Source organism: Telmatherina bonti, assembly GCF_933228915.1.
Source record: "Telmatherina bonti genome assembly, chromosome: 2".
NCBI lineage: Eukaryota > Metazoa > Chordata > Actinopteri > Atheriniformes > Telmatherinidae > Telmatherina > Telmatherina bonti.
The window spans coordinates 17,777,818-17,800,521 of record NC_136620.1 but is presented as its reverse complement, the minus strand read 5'-3'; the positions used below and the strand labels follow the sequence as shown (position 1 = coordinate 17,800,521).

The 22,704-nt window shown below is 40.0% G+C and overlaps 1 protein-coding gene across 1 annotated transcript in view; it reads right to left on the bottom strand.

The window, feature by feature from the left end:
- The window catches only part of cttnbp2 (cortactin binding protein 2), a 95,099-nt gene extending 79,576 nt beyond the window's left edge, over positions 1–15,523 (bottom strand). The window contains exons 1-2 of the mRNA XM_079252884.1: positions 15,296–15,523; positions 9,881–9,988 (exon numbers count right to left, since the gene is read on the bottom strand). Of these exons, the coding sequence (XP_079109010.1) occupies positions 9,881–9,988; positions 15,296–15,424 (237 nt within the window). The 5' untranslated portion in view covers positions 15,425–15,523. The remainder of the gene's footprint in view (positions 1–9,880; positions 9,989–15,295) is intronic.
- Between the last annotated feature and the right edge of the window lie 7,181 nt (positions 15,524–22,704).

Genomic DNA, 22,704 nt, shown 5'->3' with positions numbered 1-22,704 from the left:
AGAGTCAAACATTTACTCAAACATTGAACCAAACATTGAGGAAAAAAACAATTGGTTCAAGTTGACATCCATACTTCTCCATCTTTAATGCAACAGGAAATATGCTAAAATAATCATGCAAATTGTTTTTTCACACAACTGATAAATTAACTTGTATTATTGAATCATCAATCATAAAATTGACATAAAAGGAGCAAATCCTCCTCTGGAGGAGCATGAAAAATATAGAATATCTAAAAACATTATCTAAATGAGTAATTAGTTGTTATGGTTAACCATTTGGTTGATCACTAAACTGCTTTAGCTTTAAATTATATAATGTAATAAACTGTATAATGTGTACTATTTACAACCTGCGGTAATACTCTGCATTCCTCTCTATGTTGCATAAATGTTCGACTGAGTCAGAGCTTTGAGAGTGCAAACACGACGACCTTCGTTTGATTTGTTCTGATATGGATCCAAACTGTGCAAGTGTGTGTTCATATCAGTGTGTGAGGTCGTTCTCATGACACTCTCAGCTCACATCAAACAGCAGCCATGTTGTTAGATCAACTGACCAACAAGAGCACCAACGTAACATTTCTGAATAATATTTTGTTCTGAAAAACTGCAATGAAAAAGTAAAATACATCCCCCTGTAGGGCTGTGACGATATGCTTTTGTCCTGATTCAATTTGATTTAGATTTTTTGGGTGCCAATTCAATTTAAATTGCGATTCTCACAATTCTTTGATATTGCTGATTTAGATTAAAAACAAAAAAGAAATATAAAAAAAATTTTTTTGCTAGTCATTTTTCTTGACTTAGGGAAAAAAAACAGAGTAGCCAGATCATCATTCTACTGCTATAATCCCCAAGATGACAAGTAAAAAGATCAATAAAATGAATAAAATGACAAACATCTCATTATGGGTTATATGCCTATCGAATCAAAAAATTGAAAATTGGGACTTTCTTTCCCCCAAAAATTATATATATTATATATATTATATAAATTATATATATATATATATATATATATATATATATATATATATATATATATATATATATATATATATATATATATATATATATATATACATGTATAAAATTATATATATTATATATATTATATAAATCATATATATATATATATATATATATATATATATATATATATATATATATATATATATATATATATACATATATATATATATATATGTATGTGTATATATATACACAACCTGTTATTCATATCCCTATAAAATAAAATAAATATCCAATTCTCCAGTCATGTGATGAGGATTGTCTTGCAGGAGTCTTCAGAAAGCGGACTAATGTCTTTAGAAGAAACATTATTCTGGTTTTTTTTACAAGCGTAGCAAGGGCTTCTCAAAGCAGGATGAGAGGTTGACGTGCTGCTTGCGAACACGATGCTCCAGAAAAGTTCATGTCAATATACAGACATGTTAAAAATGTATGCATCTATATAGCTGAGAGGCAGACTACAAGCAAGCCTGCATTAAACAGGATGTGTTATATATTTATGTGGAGTGAAGGAGGAGGAAGAGTGAAATGTAGGCCTCTCTGTAAAAGGGGAAGAGGATGGTGGGGGGTTACAGGGAGGATTAGAGTGAGAGGAATATCTGCTATGACCTACTTCCCGAGCACCTCACTGATTTGATTCACAGGGAAGAATTTCTTGGGACCATACACAGCACATCCAAACATCCAAATACACAACCAGAACAGAGTCTCTGGATTCTGGCCCAACCTGTCAACACACTCAGGTGTGTGAAGCTTTAAGTCAGAACAGGAATCCAAAACAATGCTGGTAATCATCACAATTATAATACCTTCAATAACAAAAATTACATTAATGAGTGACTTACAAGGTATGAATCTGCTCTATTTGGGTCAAACCTCCCAGCTGTGGAGTGGGAGGAGTCAAGTTAAAAAAATCCATGACAGGGTGCTGCTCGTGCATCTCACCTGCACTTTGACTTTGTTTCATGACTGTAGGACAAAAACTGAGTTTGTGAATCATGTCTACTCTTGCTGTTTAGTAGGGTGGAGAATAGAATAAAAAAAAAAATTTTTTTTTTTTGCTTAATTTTAAAATCAATATCTTTGTTTAAAAATCTTTTTTTTCCTCAAATAAATAAAAATAATCCATTATAAAAAAAATTTTTTTTTGCCATTTTTATTGTTTTGATTGATCTTTTTACTTGTCTTCTTGGGCATTACATTATCAGTATGATGGTCTCACTACTGTGTTGTTTTTATACCTAATTGAAATTCAGTAAAATGACGAGCAAAAAAATTTTTGTACATGTCGCAGTGTAAATCAAACAGGCCTAATAATCTTTCAGTTTTTTTTCTAGCTTATAGAAGAATGAAGTTACTTGGGAAATTAGCAGCTTTTTCCTACATAAGGGTAATGATTATGAATCAAAAATCTGTTTGAGTCAAGAATTGATTCTGAATCGGATCGTCACCCCAAAAATCGCCATTGAATTGAATCATGAGTTATTGTTAGAATCACATCCCTACAGTTTAGTAATCAAAAGTTTCATTACAGTTCTAAAAAACTAAAAGCTAATGTATTCTCCATTGTCTTAGTTTGACATGAATCATGAGGGTTCTGGTAGTTTCCATTAAGATGAAGGAAGTTTTAGAGTGAAGTATTCTCTCTTCATCTCATATAATATCTCGAACTTCACTTCTTTCTGAATCCTTGTGACGTTTCTACAGCAAACTTTTGGTCTACGCCCTGTGATGGTGTACTGCCTGTCACCCAATTATTTCTGGGATAGGCTCCAGCTTCCCGCAACCCTTAATAGGACCAAGAAGTTAAGGAAATAGAAGGATGGTCTTTTGGTCTATTCATGGATACCTGACTCTGAGCATCGATAGAAATGTCCATAATCAACATTGACTGATGGCTTCCTGAAATATTTACCAGAGTAACACCTTCATTAAAACATCTATAAAACTACTCAGGTTCTACTTTTGCAGTTTCTCATCAGACATTATTTTATGAAGATGATTTGGAATATTATCCAAACGTTTCACTGAAAGTAATGTTTTTTGTTTTTTAGGAGGAGATCAGCATTTTTTACTGTGTTCTAGGTGAAATTACTCTGACTCTTGATTCTAACACATTTGTGGTAATGTGACATGTCTCAGCTTTCCTTAGATACCAAGATACAACCCTTGTAGTTGTAAAGATACATTTAATTTGTTTTAATTATGTCATCTCACACAGAAGCCAAACAAACAGGCTCTCTGAAGAAGAGGTTCACATAATAAAAAGACAAGGAGATGATCCCGAAAGTCCAGGTTATGTAAGTCTGAGGAGAAGCCTAGTGTGTAAAGAGGCAAATGGGCTAATAAAGAATTATCCAGTACATGACTAATGATCACTAACTATTCCATCATGAGCAAAGTGTCATATTCAGATTCATTATCTGAACATATGGAGACCGAATCATCTCGTGTCATCCCACGTTTAATGAACACTGACTCACACAGACAGATCATTAATTAAAACAATCCCTTGTTTCTACCAGAGTTGTATCGCACACACACTCAAGACATGCTCTTTCAACTCTGAGAGCTCAGCCCACTCAGAGCGGACCCATCTTCTGCACCGACTTCCAACACTTCAAAAAACGTCACAAGAAACTGGCTCCACCATCTGGTTGTGCTACTTTCACCGAAATGAGGGAGGCTGTGGTGGTAAGTCTTTTTAGCTTCATTCCTAAGTGGCATGTCAGTGAAACACGAGCCTGGGAGTTTGTAAAGAAGGGTCCAGGATGGGGAGATTGCTGGGATCTGGTTGCTAGGCAGCCGAATGATCAGAGGAGGAAGCTGATTGGCTTGTGTTAACCAAAGAGAGAGAGTAGAGCAGACATGAGTCTTGATCAAGAATCCAAACACGTTTGTGTTGTACATCTAAGCTGAATTTTGAACATTTCTAATTTCTATTTAATATTCATGATTAAATCTTTCTTTCTTTGCTTTATTGTAAACTGTATGAAGACTATCAAGCAGCCCTCGCGTATCAGATTGATAGGATAAAAAAAAAATCCAATAGCTGTTAAATCTTCCATAAAGATGGGTCAGCTGACAATGATTACACTGTTGCCCAGGATTTTTTTTGTTACATTTATCACCTTCTTTTAATCTGCTGGGGAGCTTTCTGAAGGAGTAAAATAGCTTTTCTACAGCTCTGAGAGCACACTGTGATTCTTAACATGTTTGGGATAAGTTGCACATCCCACAGAGGGACAAAGGTAGAGCAAAACAAGGACAGGAATTCAAAAGATTCATGCAGAAAAAGAGACAAGAGAGAAGTAATAATGAGTAACAAGCAGCAGCGATAGCTGTCCAAACAGATAAAAACAAGCGAAAGAAACAAAGTGGAAAGCTGCAAGGAGCGTCACAAAGAGGGAGGACACTGCCCAGAGTACAGAGATTTATGAAAACAAAAAGGAGCGGAACAGAGTAATAAAAGAATACAAACGCTGCTGAGTGTGTGTGCGGGGAGGGTGGAGGGAGAGCTGGAAAAGCCCAGCAACAGGGCATGCCTTAAATAGCTAGATGGTTGGAGATAGCATGACGCTGGAGAAAGCCTGACGGCTCGGGGCATGTGTTCTGTTGAACTAAACATGCATGAACTCAGCGCTGACAGCAACTCTGTGAGTTTCTTAGTCATATGTTAAATCACATGACCTCCTGAGGCCGGATGGTGGTGGGCAGAAACGGAGAGTGCCCACCGAGGTTTCCATGACACTTCCGTTAGAGAGGATGCAACAACCAATCTAACACAAGAGCAGCCGTGTTGTTAGGAGATATAACGGGAAACAATTCACTCTGAATCGAGCATCTGAAACATTCTGCTACTTGAAAATGTGTCAAATCGCAGTATTCAATACTATCATTAATCGATCCATAAAGATCCTTCAATATCATCCCTTTCCAGAAAATATTATGACTGAACTGTATCAGCAGATCAGTGCAACTCACACATTTAGAATGAAAACAATGTTACACGTTGTAGTGAGGGTTTCTCCTTCCAAAAAAACAGATTAAGTCATCTTTGCAGGATGTCTTTGGTCATAGTAAAAAAAAACCAGCCTGTAAAGCATGTCATAAAAGGTTGTATTAAATACACTGAATATGTTTCACCACCTGCAGGATAACCACCAGCTTCGTACAGCAAAATAAAGGTAAATGTTTAATAGGTTATATGATGTTAAAGTAGCACTATGCAACTTTTTGAACTTAAAAATATGCATTTGTGACTCATGTTGATGGCACAATGATAATCATAATGTTCGTTAGGGGAGTTGTTGCTGCCCAGCAGCGTCCTGAGGCTGAAAAGAAACCACACTGCACAACTTTTGCTTCCAGGACACAGCATCACTTTACAGAGGCATTTCACTTTACAGCACCGCATCACATACCAGCAGCTAGGCAACTAGCTATCAGCACGCTGACCGTTCTGAACATGCAACATGGCTGACTCGTCGAAGATACGAAAGAGGACATTATCAGAAGACAAGAAACTAAATAAGAAACGTGACTGAGCGACAGATAAGTAAACATCAGACTCACTTTTACTGACTGGATGCATGATGGATCCTGAATTAACCGTCATTGGGTGGCTCCCTGAACAAACGTGCCAAAGTTCAGTGGTGTTTCTTTTGTTTACTTAAACTTAAAGTGACATTAAAATTTAAATATTGTGTCATCTGCAATTTTGTAAATGTACAGCTCATGTTGGGGATATACTGCACAACTTCAGAGTTAAAGCTATTTAATTTGATGGATAGTATTGCTGTTCAAACATGATCAGAGTGAAGTTGATGCCTGTTTTAGTCCTCAGTGTGGAGTGATGTGTAAAGGAAACAGCATTTAGTTTAAGATGTACATGGTCTTGTATTTTTTGTTCTTTATTTCCTCTGTTCCTGCATTATTTATGAGTCAAACAGAGGCTAGAAGCTAAACGACATCTGGAAGCCAAAGCTAACTAGATGTTTCTAATTTCTCCATTCAGGTTACAAAGAAATGTTTAAAACCATTTTTATCATGTGATTTACAGACGGAGGTCGAGGTCTCATAGCCTTTTCCATCTGTTGTCTCTGAGAGAAACCCAGAGATAACATGTAGGTTTTATTTATTGTTTAGAGAGTAGAGGAGATTTAGTTATTATTGCTGTGTTGTTTGATGTTGGCCTCAAAAGACAGAAATAAATCAAACTTAACAGACATATAAGAAGTGTTTATGTGATGGTACATATTTATAGTATTGTTAAATTTATGTAGAATAAATGTGACCATTTTAATATTGTGATTATTTCTTTGACAACAATCATACCAAAAGAATCTATAATCTTTTGTTATGGAGGATTCACAGACTATGCAGAGGAATAAATGAACCATCTGAACCCTTTGTCCCCTGCAGTGAGGGGATCTGGTGGCTTTGTTCCGCTGTGGAGGTGCATAGTCTGAGTCTGGTTGGCCTTTTAGAGAAAAGCTCTGCTGTAAATGTGTCCTAAGAATCACCTGCATCTTATAATGAAACATTCCTGTTGTTACCCCCTCCCCCCCAGCCCCAGGACTGGACATCATCTATGTCCATTATAAAAGACCTGAAAGTACAGGAGAGTGTACTTTCAGCTCATCCAAGAGCCATCCAGTTGTCAATGATAAATCCTTAAAAGGCTACAAGGACATTTTCTGTTTAAAAAAGAAGAATAATAGTCTAATTCAAGCTGAACATGCACCTTTGTCTTTATATGTATGTCTGGTTCTAATAGCTGCTTCTTTCCACTTATTACTCCTCACCATCGAGTCATTTTCACAAAAGCACAGACGTTCAATCTGGAAAGCTCCGTCTGCACAATCCCTCTGTCCTTCTGACACCGGGAACATAACAGTTACACTGCAGCGAGTGTAAAATCTGTCTTAAGTTTGACTAAAATAAAAAGGAATCTACTGTGTTGACAAGCCAGTTTAACACTGATTTGAAAGATTTTTTTTTTTTTTTTTTTAAAGCTGCATTACATTAGATGATTAACAATTTCAACGTAAAGTCATACTGTCCAGTTGAATTAAGGCTAAAGTGAGGATTGGGGGGTGACATTTGGAGCATGATCAGCTATATACTATAAGTCCACCACAACGCTTTAACACTTAATAAACAGCTTTTTCTGTGATCTTCAAATGGTTTGGGACATTAAAAAAGCTCTGCTTTCCTTTTCCTTTCGACACTTACAAAATTAAGTCTTTGTAAAATGATTTCTTTGTGCCAGTGGGAAAGTTCGACCTAATCTTGTTTTTTTAGCTCATGAATTCATCCTCTGTGTCCAGATAAGCTAATCAGCAAAAACCTGCCATTTGTGAAGACAGTGAGAGCAGCTACGTGGTTTTGGAGATGGACCTTGTGCCCGTGGCTTGTGAGCACAAACAAAAACAGTTTGCTTCTTATTCTGAGAACTGGGTGAAGATGCGCTCTCTGACTGCTCCCTGAAAAGCTTTTGGCACACAAGAATGGGCGACTTGTTAGCGGTCGGTCACGGTAATCATGTGATATCTCTGTCTTTTGACTAATCCCCTTATGGCCTCTTTCTTTTTCTCTTTTTCTTTTTTATTTTCTGGGATGAAGCTTGATATGGTAGCTCAGCCAGTTTTAACCACATGCTTATTAATCTGCGACACCAGAGCCGTTTAATAATAATGCCCGGACACCGCAAACAATGGCTTGCAGGTGTGCCAACCCAGGCAAGTCTGATCCAAACTTTCCATGCGGGAGCAGGGAAGTGGTTCGTTCGGGGAGCTAGGGATGAGTAAATATGAAACGAGTATTGAAACTGCGAGGACAGAGAGCCCACTTCCCCGTAGCCAAACAACTGTGACAGTCTTCAGATGTGCCAAACCAGAAAGCTGGGTTTGTGGTTTGATTAGAAAAAGATTATAATTCCAGTGACACTGATAGTCTTGCAGCTGGCCACCAGCTTTTCTTTTTATTAGGTGGGGTGGGGGATATGGAGGAGTGGGTTTAATCCACTGTCACACTGCTTTGTAAAAACGACATGAGGCCTCCATTTTCACCATCTCTCCATCGTCTTCACCTTAGAATTAAACACACAATCAGAGCTTTTCAAACTAGATCTCTTTTTCCCGACTATGGGTGTTTTTTATTACTTTTCTCTCTTTTTTCCATTTCTTTTCCTTCTTGTCTATCTCCGTCTTTCTCAGACAGGCTTATCTGTGACAGAACAAATGGGCCTATTGTGTTTGGTGAGAGCTTTGAGGGCAGAGAGAAGACGCTCATTTCAATGAAACCTGGACTGGATATCCATCCACACAGTAAATAGTGTGTAGAGACTCCTAAAGCCAGGACAAAAAGACTGTATAGGTGCTAAACATGGGAGGCAAAGACAATTAAATGCCAGAAACTACAAGCCATGAAGAAGAGATGTCAGACTGTCCTACATTTAAAGAAAGTGTGACAGTGGGAAAGGGGAAGAAAACTGCAGAACTGAGCTTGTAAAGATTCAAATTACTGTCTGAGGCTGATGCTGCAGCACAGAGTGAGGTAGAACCTGTTCAATATCAGCAAGGTTCAATGATTGTACAGCTGCACAATCTGCTCGATGTGTGGAAAACTGTACAAAATGTCTGCAAGATGAACAGCTCGCTAACGGCAAAAAACACAAATAACACATGGACGGCTACAGAAGACGTCCACACGGGCAAAAGGTCCCCCGTTCAAACCCTGCAGCACTTTTAGAGCTCCGAGTGAAACAGAACAAAACCACAAATACTATCCAGTGGGTTCACTGACACACTCTGAAGCCAACAGTAATGGATGAGAACATTTCTCTCCCGAGATGCCCATTCAGGACCTATTTAAAAAAGGAAAAAGCAGCCTTAGAGGACGGCCCTGAAGTAGAGCATGGGCAAGCTGAGACGACCTAAATACAGCAGCACGGAGAGAAGGTCCCGCAAAGGGTTTGTTCGGAAATAACTCGACATTCCCACCCCTGCAGAAAACAGGAGCGATCCAGCACAAGGGCGAGACAGGTTGAGCATTTAGTAACCGCAGATCAATACGTCATCCATTAAATTACCTCCCAGCCTTCATCGCTGTGCTTTTACACATTCAAAACAGCACAACTGCAACAACCAAGGACAAGAGCGTTCAGGGACTGGAGCTGGGGCCGATTTCATGTTTGAAAAACCTCATTTTTATGGGACCAGCAGCAAAGCATCTCTTAAAGCTCACAATGTACCACAGATAACTGACCAGACAATTGAAACGACTTAAAAAAACATTAATCCTTTTTCATAAGCTTTCGATGCTCACCAAGCAACAAGAGGATCTACGACAGCAACTTCAGTCATCTGTTTTTCACTGCTAGCGAGACAGGTGGTGCATGGTGGACGCAAGCCTTTAATCATACTGGCCTTTTCAGTAGGAGACAAAGAGCTAACCAGTCACTCAGCCAGTTCCTGCTCCACAAAGGCAATTAGAGAGCCTTCTTATCAACTGGTAATTATAAGGGAAAGAAAGAAACAGCGGGGAAGGCTCTTTCACTGTGGTCACACGAGCGCTGTGCACATTTCTGAGATAAAAACCAACAAGACGCCACATTCATTCAGAAGCACCCGCGGCCTTTCATCATGAGCGATACCAACACGATTCTGGGTCGTAATTAAAACTAATCATCTAATCTCAACTCATTTCAGCAATCAGTTGCAAATAGTTTTGATTTCATCTGATATGGTTAAAATGCCCAGAATATGTGAGTGTGTGTGTGTGTGTGTGTGTGTGTGTGTGTGTGTGGGTGCATGTTATTGAATGTGTTGTTTGGACTCACCCTCAAGGCTTCTATGACCAGGTCTCGAGCCTCCAGCTCTCCCTCCATGATACTCAGCAGGGTGAGCAGCTCCGGCTTGCTCAAGTTATCCATATTGAACTCACATTTCTGGAACAAATGCAAGAAAAACTCATTCAATGAAACATGTTTGCAATCTATCCAACCAATGCAGCTGAACAATCTGGGCATCAAACCCTCACACAGCCTGCAGACCTTGCAGAGATTTTTAACCCCAAGCAGCAGATGAACGATTTAATAAGGAGCTGCAATCTTTGAATCCAGTCTCTGGGTCTACTCAGTACTTCCCCATGTGTGTTGTGAGCACATTAACTACAGAACCAATCCTGCTGGAGGGGGGTGGGGCTGATATGGTAGTGGATCATCTACATATCCAAAACCATATTATGTCTCATCTGGAGATGTGTTTTAAACAACATGGTGCAGATATATGCAATCATCAGTCTTTTTTGGTTCCTTTTCTGACTATAAATAGGGGAAATAGCGAAGGTCAGATTATCCAATGGGCATTATGGGCCAAAGCCCAGAGGCCCATGCCCACTTGGGGCCCATGTGGGGGACACGTAGGGCAAACACCAGCAGTTTAGGCATTAAACAAAATGTACATAAAAGCCAGATAGTTACACTACAGTGTCTAGGGTATTGCTATTGGTACCATTGGCTGAGAGATGTTAGAAATGTCATTTCACAGTGTATCATTTACAATTTTCACAATGATGCGGTGGGTAAGGGGGGCCCTGGAACACTCTGGGCCCAGGGGCCTGTGCACTTTTAATCCGGCCCTGGAAATATCTCAATCGATACCTGGGAAATATTCCACTGTGATCACCACCTAGCATTGATGCTTCTTTGGCACTGACAAGTCATGATTACAAAACATTATTGGGTGATCTGGATAAGCATCTTTATTTTTTATTAAATCAGGGGAATACTATCAGGGGCATTTCTGAAAGTACAATTAAATCTAGCACATCTTGTGTTCTCTCTAAATATGTGAAATCAACTTGATTTATTCATGATCAAAAAAGAAACAAAAAGCAAGTTGTGGAGCAGAGACTCATTATAGTAAATTCAAAGACCTGCTGTAGAGTTTCAGTCTTTATTAGGGCTTCACCAACAAAGCAGCTCAACGGCTCCTCTCCCAGAATCCAAGTGCAATCCTCAAATTAGCCTAGATATCCTGCTCTACACCAAAGCCATCGTGGTCTAATTACATTTGGCTAGGTCATTAAGCAAGTCATTGGTCAGTAGCAGCTACAGGGCCAAATGATGGCGCAAACTGTAACTGGAAGAGACTCTTCATGCCTCTCCTCATGTCAATTAAAACCCTCCAGTTCACTACGTTGTCTGTGTCTGCGAGGACACCATTTCATTTTGGTCAAAACAGTTTCATCTCCAGAAATCTTACTTCCCATGATTGTGAATTGTGTTTTTTGTTCTAAAAATATGGAGGAAGTGTTTAACAAACACAGTAATTACTGTATATCATGAGGTTTTCAGTTTTATGCTCCAACCTCTTAAAAATCCAGACTGAATTACGGCTGAAACTATTTAATATTTTTTTTACTTTACAAATTAAGTTTATTTGCATTTATATAAAAAGAAAAGCTCATGATAACTGGGTTTGTGAGCAATATCTGAAGAGGATAGTATGATTTCTGTGTGGCAGAAAAATGGCAGTTTTCTTATTAGGATGCAAAATGTACGTTTTTTTTTTCTCAAGGCATCACAATTACCGGTTACACCCCTGAACACCACAACAGCATCTCGTCAGACAGCATTCTGACGCAAAGTGTCAAATTGTTCTGTTCAGGAACCTGGACGGACATTGTCCTGATTCAAAGTAAAAAGTCATGTGAGGAAAATGTGAGGAATCTTTGGCTCAAGAGCTAAAAAACAAGATGAAATCTCACACAGACCGGCCAGAAGAGAACAGTGCATTACGCTGAGAGAAGAATTTCTGACTACTGCTTGAGTCATTTGCTGGGAAAGCAACATCCAGATGCATTTCCTATATCTTGAAGCTTTTTTTCATCAGGCTATGTGTTTTAGAAAACCTTAATAAATCAGCCACTGGAAAGACAAAGAGAGGAAGTTAAAGTGCCTCGGCCTCTGTTGCACATCAGGCAGATTGCTACCTGCACATTCTGGAGGCACACAGATGTCAGCGGACCATTTAAAACAGATTTACAATCTTCCATCAAGAGCCAACAAAACTCAATTTAATCAATGTGTCACATGTCCCCTTATGAATAAACAGATCAGTACTTTTCCCTTAACACAACATTCTTTAAAGTGTCAAGTTTTCCCCAGAACGCAAACTGCTTCTGTCACATCTTTCTGTTCACTCAAAAACCTCAGAATAAACGCAGTTTCCGAAGGACTGATTCATTCGAACTGAGCCCACCAATCGTTCCTGACAGCCTTTTCACCACTCAGGAGAATTGGCCGACTCAGGGAGAGTTGATGGACAGCATCCCCGAGCTGCACTGTCCAGTCCAAAAGGGCCTCAGGTGGCGAGTGAGGTGAGGTAAGACTGGTGGAGGGTGAAGCGTATTCCACTCTGGCATTTCTGCACAGCGAGCAGGTGAGGCAGAGAAACACAAATCTGTTCCATGAGCCATGAGCTGAGAGGCCTGACCTGGAGTACAGAGGCTCACTGTTAGCCTCAGTCCGCTTTATAAGACCTGAGTCATTTCGCTCTGAGCCACGAGGGAAGTGAAACATATTCCACTGTTATGCTGGAAAGGTTTCTCACAGCATCACGTCCTGCAACAACTAAGACAAAACTCTGAGTTGCCTTTAAAGTAACACCTGTGAACCAGTTAACTGTGGGAATCCCAATGACCACAACAGACTTTCGCATTTATTTCTGGGGAATCTGGATAGTTGATTTTTATTCATCTATGCTGTGATCTATCTGTCTGACGCTGTTTTCTCAATTCTACAGGTGCTCAAATTCAAAGCTTGCTAGGCCATGGATCGCTGTGCACCTCACAGTATTTACATGCACATATGATGTATGGCATTTATCTAAACTAATTTATTTATCTTAATGCTTAGTCTCTCGATTCTGATACATTTTTTGGATACATTTTCTATTTTTTTTGCAACTGTTCGTTTTTTTTAGCATTACTAATAATGAATTCATTGGTCCCTCATATTCACAACCTTTCTAAATGCATGTTAACCTGCATATAAACAGACAAATCCGAATCAGTGACCCTTACACCTAGTTTTTAAAATGACGCAAATAAAATAAAATAAAAACTAAAACTAACATGCTTGTTTTTGTCTGTAGGAGGAAGCTGCAGCATTGAATAATCTAATTTGTTTGTGATGTTATTTACACCATTTGGTTTTTAAAAAATTGAAATTTTGCAATCAGGAAGAAGAAACAAGGTGAGCATTACAGTCATACTTCTCCAACCAAGCTGCAGATCCCACATGGCCAAAAGGTGACCATCATCACCAGCTTCTACATTAGACACAATGGTTACAGCCTTGGCTGTGAAAACAGGTTCACTCACCTTCAAGCTGATCCAAAAATATTTCCAAGAAAGCACAAACAAGAAGACTGAAGACAAAAGACAAACTGGTTCAACATAGTTTCAGCTCATCTCTTAGTCAACACACTCTTCCTGCAAACAGCTTTCAGCCCTCCAAAAGCACCCAACCAGATTTCTGACTCCTGGTGACAGAAATGTAAGACCAGCATAAGTGACACACCAGAAAAAGTGACACTTTGTTTTGCAAATTGATGCCAACAGGATTTTGTAAACCTCAGTTCCTGATCGGGAAGTAAAGAAAAACATGACATCTTGTTATAAAGGCCTTGCAACGAACAACGATAAGAACTGAGCAGAGGTGACGGTAAACATCAGTCTACCTTCTAAATGAAGGATGGGTGACTAACTGAGGGCCTTTCTTCGACCTCTGACCCCTGCATACAGCACGACTACTTCAGAGTCCTCACACAAGAAACTTCCCCCACCTCAGGCCAACAACAGACAGCCAAACGGGGGTTAGCAAAGAGCATGGAGCTTAATTTAACCATGTAGGCATGGTGGAGGTGGTGGTGGTATGGGAAGGGGGGTATGGAGGCGGAAGCGCTCTTTCGTTGGCCGGGACTTGGGAAAGAAAAAGTGCGCAGGCTAAACGGCGAGTTAAAGCTCCCCATCTCCCATGTCTCCACCTGTTCACCTCAATGCTAAATGTAAAGTGGCTTCCAGGCAGTTCTGATCGTGCTCAAAAGGGTGTTGGAGCAGCAGGAGGTGTGGGTGGGGGACGGGGGTGATACGGTACTCCCAGCTATGCCAGCTGAGTCACTGAAATTACGACTAATTTAGAAAGGTGTCTGGTGGACAGGTCCCCCACCCACCCTCTGGCTCAGCCTTCCGCTCACCCTTGCAGCTTTTCTCCCACCATCTCACCTCGCCACTCTCACACCCCCCCCCCCCCCCCCCTCACCCCCCCCACCCAACGCCCACATTTAAACCAGCAAGGCTCATGCAACAACTCAGGTTAAGATTGATGAAATAATTGTAGTTTTCAGTCAGTCCCTCTGACAGGCTCCATGACGGAGTCAGCAGAGGGGAAGGGGAAAGGTTACATGACCGCCTGCTAGCAGGGGCAACAGTTTGATCAATTTGCACAGGGGGGGTGCTGAGCTGCTGCCATGGCACTTACCCTGCAACCTGTGAAAAGGGCGACTGGGAGAAATCACAAGTGGGTGAAATGTAAACATGTGAAACTCAACAATAGAGGACTGAAATGTTCTTAGAAAAAAGTCTTTGTCCTCTAATGTGTCGGTCTGCCTAAAACATCAAAGGACGCACAGTTTGCAAAAGGATTTCCATTAAATGTCGATAATTATTAATTTCTTAAAAGGGTGGAATGGTTCCCCCTAATGAGACCCCTACTTTTAACCATCTATACTTAGATTTAACCTTCTTGGAGCCAGCTGAAGCAGCCTGCTTTGAGTGTCGACGTATTTACTCATTTACTGCAGCGTACTGAGCAGGAGAGCAGCGGCCAGCGCCGATTTCTCTTTCATCTGCTGCCGGATAACGTTACGTTACTGCGGAATAAGCGTCAAAAGCACCAACAACACCATCCACAAGGTCTGAAAAACAAGCACTACTCTGTCTCGTTTGGAAGGAGCCGCTCTAAGTAGCATTCAGAGGTAAAACCGAGATGAAACCCCCTTGTTTTTTCTCCAGACACGAGCCTCGCGCTGCTCACCGCTGTTGCTTCACGAGCCAGTACAGAATAGATGCGCCGCGCGCCGCGTTTCACGTTCTTCTTCTTCGTCTTGACCACCGCAGGCAGAACAAAGCAAAACAAACACACAAACACCGGTGTGACTCGTGTTTTTCCCACAGCCTCGCGCCTTACCGTGTCGACACTTCCCAGCACGGCGGCTGCCAGTGTTTGTACCGGAGGAGGCTGCTCTCCGCTGGCTCCCTCCGACGCCATCTTCGTACTGTAGCGGTCTGCTGGAGCGAGGGCGCATCCGGCACTCATTAACTATTGCGCTGCTGAATGCAAATCACGCCCCGGGACGGCCATCGAGAGAGAAGAGAGGCGAAATATGACAAATCAAAGTGGAGTGGGAGAAAGAAGGGGACAGGTCTCCGCTGAGAGAAGCCCACAACTGAGTGTGCAGGCTGCTGTTGTAGCTGGGAGGGGGAGAGCGGGCTGTCCTGTAGGCGTGGACCGACAGAAGCGTACAATCCAGATGCGGGGACCCGGTGCGCTCCCAACAGGAGGAGAGGGAGGCCCTGAGGCTGATTGACAATAACATTTGTCGACTTCAACCCTAGCTCAGGGACTTTAAGGTTCAGTTCTCCCTTGAAATGATAATAAATAATAATGTTCCATAATAAAAAGGAATAAATAAATAATGATAATAAAAATTAGGGCTGGGAAAATTTAATCGAAAAATTGAAAATCTGGATTTTTTTTTGCTTCACTATTCTAAAATCGATTTTTTTTTGTTAAAAGAAAAAATCTATTTTTTCTCAAATAAATAAATATAATCCATGATAAAACTTTTGTCATTTTTATTGTTTTTTATTGATCTTTTTACTTTCTTCTTGGGCGTTATAGCAGCAGAATGATGGTCCGGCTTATTGTGTTGTTTTTTTCCTAATTGAAATCAAGAAAAAAAGACGAGCAAAAAAAAATAAAATAAAAAGTTTATACATTTATTTTGTTTTTATCTACAGAAATTAGCCATATCAAAGAATTGTGAGAATCGCGATTTAAACCAAATCGGCACCCAAAAAATCGGAATCGGGACAAAAGCATATCATCACAGCCCTAATGAAAATATTTTATTTGGTACTACACAAATAACCTGGTGAATATTGCCCATGTATCACGAGTATAAATAGTAACATTGTAATAACATTGCACAGTTTAACATTGAGGATCCAGCTGAGTGTATTTGTGCCTCATGTCCAAGACGCTGAACATAATTTATGTTAACCAAACACAGCTTTGGAGAAAAATTTCAATTCAATTCAATTCAACTTTATTTATATAGCGTGAAATCACAGCAATGTCATCTCAAGACGCTTTACAGACAGGGAAAAAAAAAAAAAGCCAATTCATAATAGCCTATATAAGGAAACCAACAGATTGAGTTGGAAGCTCTAACTCAGTCTCTCATCCTGAGCAAGCCCACTGGCGACTGTGGGAAGGAAAAAACTCCCTTTTAACAGGTAGGAAACAAAATGTTGCAGTACCAAAATATTTCATTTGGTACTACACAAATAACCTGATGAATATTGCACATGTATCACATGAGTATAAATAGTAACATTGTAATAACACTGCACAGTTTAACATTGAGGATCTGGCTGAGTGTATTTGAGCCTCATGTCCAAGACGCTGAACATAATTTATGTTTAACCGGACACAGCTTTGGAGAAAGATTTGTTTTTAGTCTTGTGTTTGTGTTTTTCTGCCAGAGAAGAGGACTTTGAAGATGTCAGGAGTAGGGTGAGTTGGGTTTTACATGATGCAGAAGACTGCTGTGTGACAACAAGCCCAATGTACCATCAACTTCACTTCAGTCCCAGTTACACTCTGTGTTCTACACCTCTATACCCACCACCCCAGTTCTTCCTGTTACAGCTGCAAAACATGAACAGACTCACATATGATCATTTATGTTTCGTCTCATCAGTTCTATTTTATTTCTCAGCAAAGGCCATCCCATTGTGCACACCAGATCAACAAAAGCTGAATCAGGAGACAGTTTCTCAGCGGTAATGGTGTTAAAAATAAGATTAAGGAGAAAACAAAGAAGTTGTTGATGCTAATAGCTGGAATTGTGAAGCACTGCGGATTTTTGAGTGACTTCAAATATTAGGGAGTTGCTTTCGATTAAACTCCTGCTTTCAAAACAAATTTCAAAAAGGTCATAAATACTCTGAAACTTCCTTTTCAGAGTTTCAGATATATGTTAGAACATCCTTGACTGAAGGCGCTCCATGATATCTTCACACATAGATTTCTATATAATCAACATGTAGGAGCGGCTGTAGCTCAGAAGGAAGAGCAGTCGTCTTCAACTGGAAAGTTGGAAAATCAAATTCAGGATTCCCCTGACTATGTGCCGAAGTGTCCCTTGCCAAGACACTAAAACCCCAAGTTTCTTTACAAGAAAAGCTTTAAAAGTTCAGGATAAGAAATCTCCATCTCATCATCACTGTGGTATAGGCTCAGGCTTCTGTTTAAAGTAAAATTTACTGTGTTTTTTAACTGTTGCATGATTTATAAAATGTTCCACAGCATCACCTCCATCATCACCTCCATTGAGGCAATACAGATAAACAACTAGAAATGCCACAACATGAAAGCAGTTAGCGGCGTTTACAAAAATACACTTTTAGTAAACACACACACTGTATGTTGGAAGCAGCTTGTAGAGTAATTTATCACCTTCATTCAGTGAAAGTTCATCAGCGAGACTCCCTTAGCCTGGTGGTCCTTGGCTTAGAGGGTCCTGTAGCGCCCACTGAAGGGCAGGAGGCCAAACAGTTTATGTGCAGGATGATGGTAGGCCCCTGCAGATGTTCCCCGCTCTCCTAAGGCAATGCTTCCTCTACCGCGGGGATGTTTTTTACGTCCTTCGGAAGAGCCTTCCACTCAGCAGCAGAGTACTTTCCATACCACACAGTGATGGTACGATGGTTGACATTCACAAAGATACTTGAGGTCGGGTGTTTGTTTTTTTTTCCTCAAGAAAAAGAGATGCTGGTGAGCCTTTCTGATCAGCCTGGAACAGTGTATCGTCCTGGGAAGGTCGAGAGAGCTTTGTTGTCATTGTAGCAGAGCAACAGCGAGATTGGAGAAGCAACTCCATTTAGTGTGCAAAAATAAAATACAACAATAACACACAATTGACCATAGTCAGTGCAGGCAACGATAACCACTAGAATATGAATATTCTAAAATAAAATGTAATATTTGAGTGCTAAGATATAAAAAAAAAAAAAAAACCCACTTATTAGCTGTATAAAATCATGGTATCTTTTGCAGGCATACACAGAAGCTGACATTGTGTGGTGAAATGATGTGTAAGTATTAGCTTCAAGTAGTTCAGCGCTTATGTGAGTTCAATATTCTGATAGCTTGAGGGAAGAAACAGTCCCTGAGTGTGGAGGTGGGAGCCTTGACAGACCTGTAGCACCTGCCAGAAGGCAGCAGTTGAAATATTTGGTGGCTGGGGGGGTGTGAGGAGTCCCAGATGAGTTTCCTGGCTGTGCAGGTGTGACAGGAGGTGGTGATGGAGGGCAGAGAGACGCGCCAATGATGCTCTGAGCTGGTGGGTCTGGCAAAGCATCTTTGTAAAGCATCTGTTTTTAATTTCAAGTTCAAAATAATGTATTTCTTTTATATAAATGGAGTTTGACATCAGTGCTTACTGACTGTACAGAAGATCAATTAAACCTGTCAAACATACATGTTTACCCTTTACGATCGATTTCCATGAGATCATGTTAGACAATATAACAGAAATTTGTTCTATAAGCAAATGCCTTCATTTTATTTATTCATTTATTTGTTTGCTTGTGTGATTGTTTATCTTTGAAGATTGATTGTGTACTACTTGTGATGTTGGACACAATTATTTACGAGCGTATATTTATTGTAAAGCCCTTCTCACCACACAGCCAGACTAATGCAAGCCTCTTGCAGCAACAGATTTGACCAAAACATGACCTCCCGCATGCAGACAATGTTGTTTTCATTGGTCATCAGAGCAAGTAGCCATCATAGAAAACATCTCTATGGGATACACACTGATATTGCAGGACATTGCGCTTGAAGCCTTTTAAACTGAGGTCAAAAGAGGAGAGGATTTCCAGCCAAAAGCCCCTCTGTTAATCCACATAGTCAATGTTCAGAGCTGAACTCTCTCAGTTCAGGGTTTGTTTATCCCAGAAAAGCAGGGGGAGGATAGGGGGCCTCCCCATCTCCCAGATGTGGCATTTGGGATTAACGTAATGCTGATCCAGCCTGGTCACTCAGAATGAGGTTATTAATTCTCTATTTAGGCCAAATGCTGCATGCATTCCGCACTGCAATGCTGTGCTGAATGCAAGCAATGCTCTGTTGTGTGTTTACTTGATGATTATTATGTTATTGTCATCCAATAACAGAATTTTCTCCTCATAGCTTTACAAAAACATAGATTTTTTTATATTACTTATTCCAATTTAGGGCTGCAGAGCCCATCCCAGCAGGTCACATCCTGGACAGGTTGCCAGTCCTTCACATACATCTCAACAGACCATTCATACTCACACTCCCTTCTAGGGAGAATTTAGAGTGAGCAATTAGCCTTACATGCATGTCTTTAAATAGCAGGATGAAGCTGGAGTACCAGAGGGAAACCATGCATACATGGGCAGAACATGCAAACTTCACACTGAAAGGCTGCTGTTTGTGCATAATTGTTTCCTGGACCATCAGCTGCAGCAGCTCTCCAGTTAGCCACAGTGTAGAACTAGCCTTCTTGAACCGGTTGTTCAGTCCAGCTGCCCTTTCCACAACAGGTTCATAAAAGATGTGCAACATTACGTTGCAGATACTACATGAAAAAAAACAAACAAACAAAAAACAAAGGTATGTTCCCTTAAGCCTACACAGGCACAAGCTTTGAGTCCAAACCATATAAGATTGCTGCTCCATTTTATTTCATCCACAGAGGAATTTCAGTCCCACAGTTACTTAATTGATTTGGGGTTGAGGTTAAGGTGTGTTAAATCTCATTCAAACCTGTGTTTGAATCTGTGGCAGATGAATAGAGATGAAGCAGTTGTGTGGAGGTAATTCCCCCCCATCCTCCTCCTCTAAAAGAAAACCCATCATTAGCCAGGGATTATCGGCGGTGGGGGGCGGGGGTTCATTTAGGGATTTCAAGGTGGATTTGAAAACCAAAAACTGTCCTGTCACTGATAAGAGTACCTTTGTTGTAGATGCCCTTTTCTGCATGTCATGTATGGGCTTGTTGGCGTGCATTGTACAGAAGCAACTCATACAAATCATATTTCAGAGCAGTGATTGGAGTGTTTAACACAATGAAGGAGAGGCTGGTGGTTACCTCATGGAGCTCAGGTCCTTTCAGGTTTTCCAGGTTTAACACGGCAATTAAAACATGTTCTGTACCGTTGCAGCAATGCAGAAAGAAAACAAAAAAAAAAACAGATCGACATAGAGCATTTTTTATTGTAGATCTCAAATATAATAATAATAATAATAATAATAATAATAATAATAATAATAAATTATTGTATTCTAATATTTATTTTGTAACTGTTCAGCTCATGGACCAATCCGTTTTTTCTGAAAGAATGAGATTAATGATCCCGTTCTGTCCTTCATGACTGACATAACCGCTGCTAAAACATGAGCTTTGTTCATGCTTTAACAAAGCACATTTACCTTTAATGCTTCAAACTTATCTATGAAATCATTTATAGATATACTCTTAATTCAAACCTTTTTTTTTTTTTTTTTTTTTTTAACAAATAATAAATTGATTGTGATGGATCTTTTTCTGTGGTGTGACGTGATATCTCCTTCATAGGCAAATGTGAAATTCATCCCCACTTTCAGATTTTTAAGCCACAGAAGAACATTTTAAGTCAGTCAAATTTAAATACTTTAAAAATACCACAAACTGATTGTAATTATTTTATCCCAAGAGAGATTGTTTGAGCTTCAAGTCTAGTAGAAAAAGGTTGGTGTGAAGGAGCACTCCCAGTGGAAGGGAGAAGGCGGTGGAAGTGGAAGTTGGCTCTTTGTCATCTGCTTGATCTGGATGTCTTTGAAGTCCAGCTGGGTCTGGAGAAGAACATGCTTTAAGAAACCAAAGGCTTCATTTGGGTTAAGAATACAGTATTAATCCATTTTCTTTAGCTTTAAAAACACATCTGTTCCTTTTCTCAGCATCTTCATTGTGATGGAAGAAGTTTTATTCACTTAGTATTGCACAAGTTCAGCCCAGATGTACTGAAATGAGTGAGCCAGATTTCCTGCCTATCCTTATTTTGGTGATACTATGGAAATGAAAGCTGGCTACTCCAGAGACATGCTTGATGTAATAACTTCAAGACAAATCCTGGCAGCAGAGGAACCAACTGATCAGAAATCTTTGAGAGTTTATGGTAGAGGACCCAACAGGATTCACCAGCTTTATCTCAGACATCAGAGGCATGTGAGGGGGTAGCTGACCCCTGCAGACCCCCCCTCAGGCTGAGAAGAAGCATAAATACACAATCCACATTCTGAATCAACCTCAAAAAGAGATGCAGCTTTTTTTTAAATGCAATTCTTTATTAATATTTTAAATTAAGGGAAACAAACATTCCAGTCTGACACAGAGTGACAGTCAAAGTTTCTGTGAAACACTCAGACATGAGATATTTGACAGACTGATACCAAGGACTGAGCCAAAAAGAGAAGATATACATCCTCTCAGAGTGCAAGAAGAGAAAACATAACATTAACAGTTCCACATCTACTCAAACAGCTTTAAGAAGCATCTTAACTCTTTTAATTCCTTAAAACCGGGTTTGGATAACTCCGGGCAACCTCACAGTGCATGCATTAAAGATTTTATTACCAATGCTGACTGTGACCTTCATCTTTAAAGGCAGAGTATGTAAGATTTCAAGGCGATTCTTTCCACCACTAGGTGGCAAACACCAGGTCGTGAGCAAAACCACAAACGATCACCCCCACAAACGACCACAGGTTGGCAGTCATGAGCAAAACTCACCCCACCTCCTTGCCAGCTCCAATGAGGGCAAGAATCGCTTGTGAGCTGTAGCTCAGAGCCGCTCTGGAATAAATGGGCTTATACTCACCCTACTGGTGGAAAAAAAGTACTTTTTTTTTTACTGGTCAGAAAACATTCAAGAAGGGTCTTTGTCATTAATTAAACTTGTAATTTAATAACGCATCAAGTATGGACAAACTGGAACCTACATGTTTAAAAAAACTATCTAATTATGATTGTAGTTATTTTATTAGTTAATTTATTTGGAAAATATTGAAAATCTTACATACTCTACCTTTAAGTCTTGAATCAGCTGTTTTCTCCTCCATGGTGTTAAATAACATTCTGAAGTCTTCAAGTTGACTCAAGTTGTTTAGTGATAATGTTGCATCAAACTGGGATCCACCTCATCCTGGTTAAATATGACTCTGTGTGGTCATGTGTCACCTTATTTTCATTACATGATCATATTCTGTGATCCATCACACGTTTTGTGTTGAGTCCA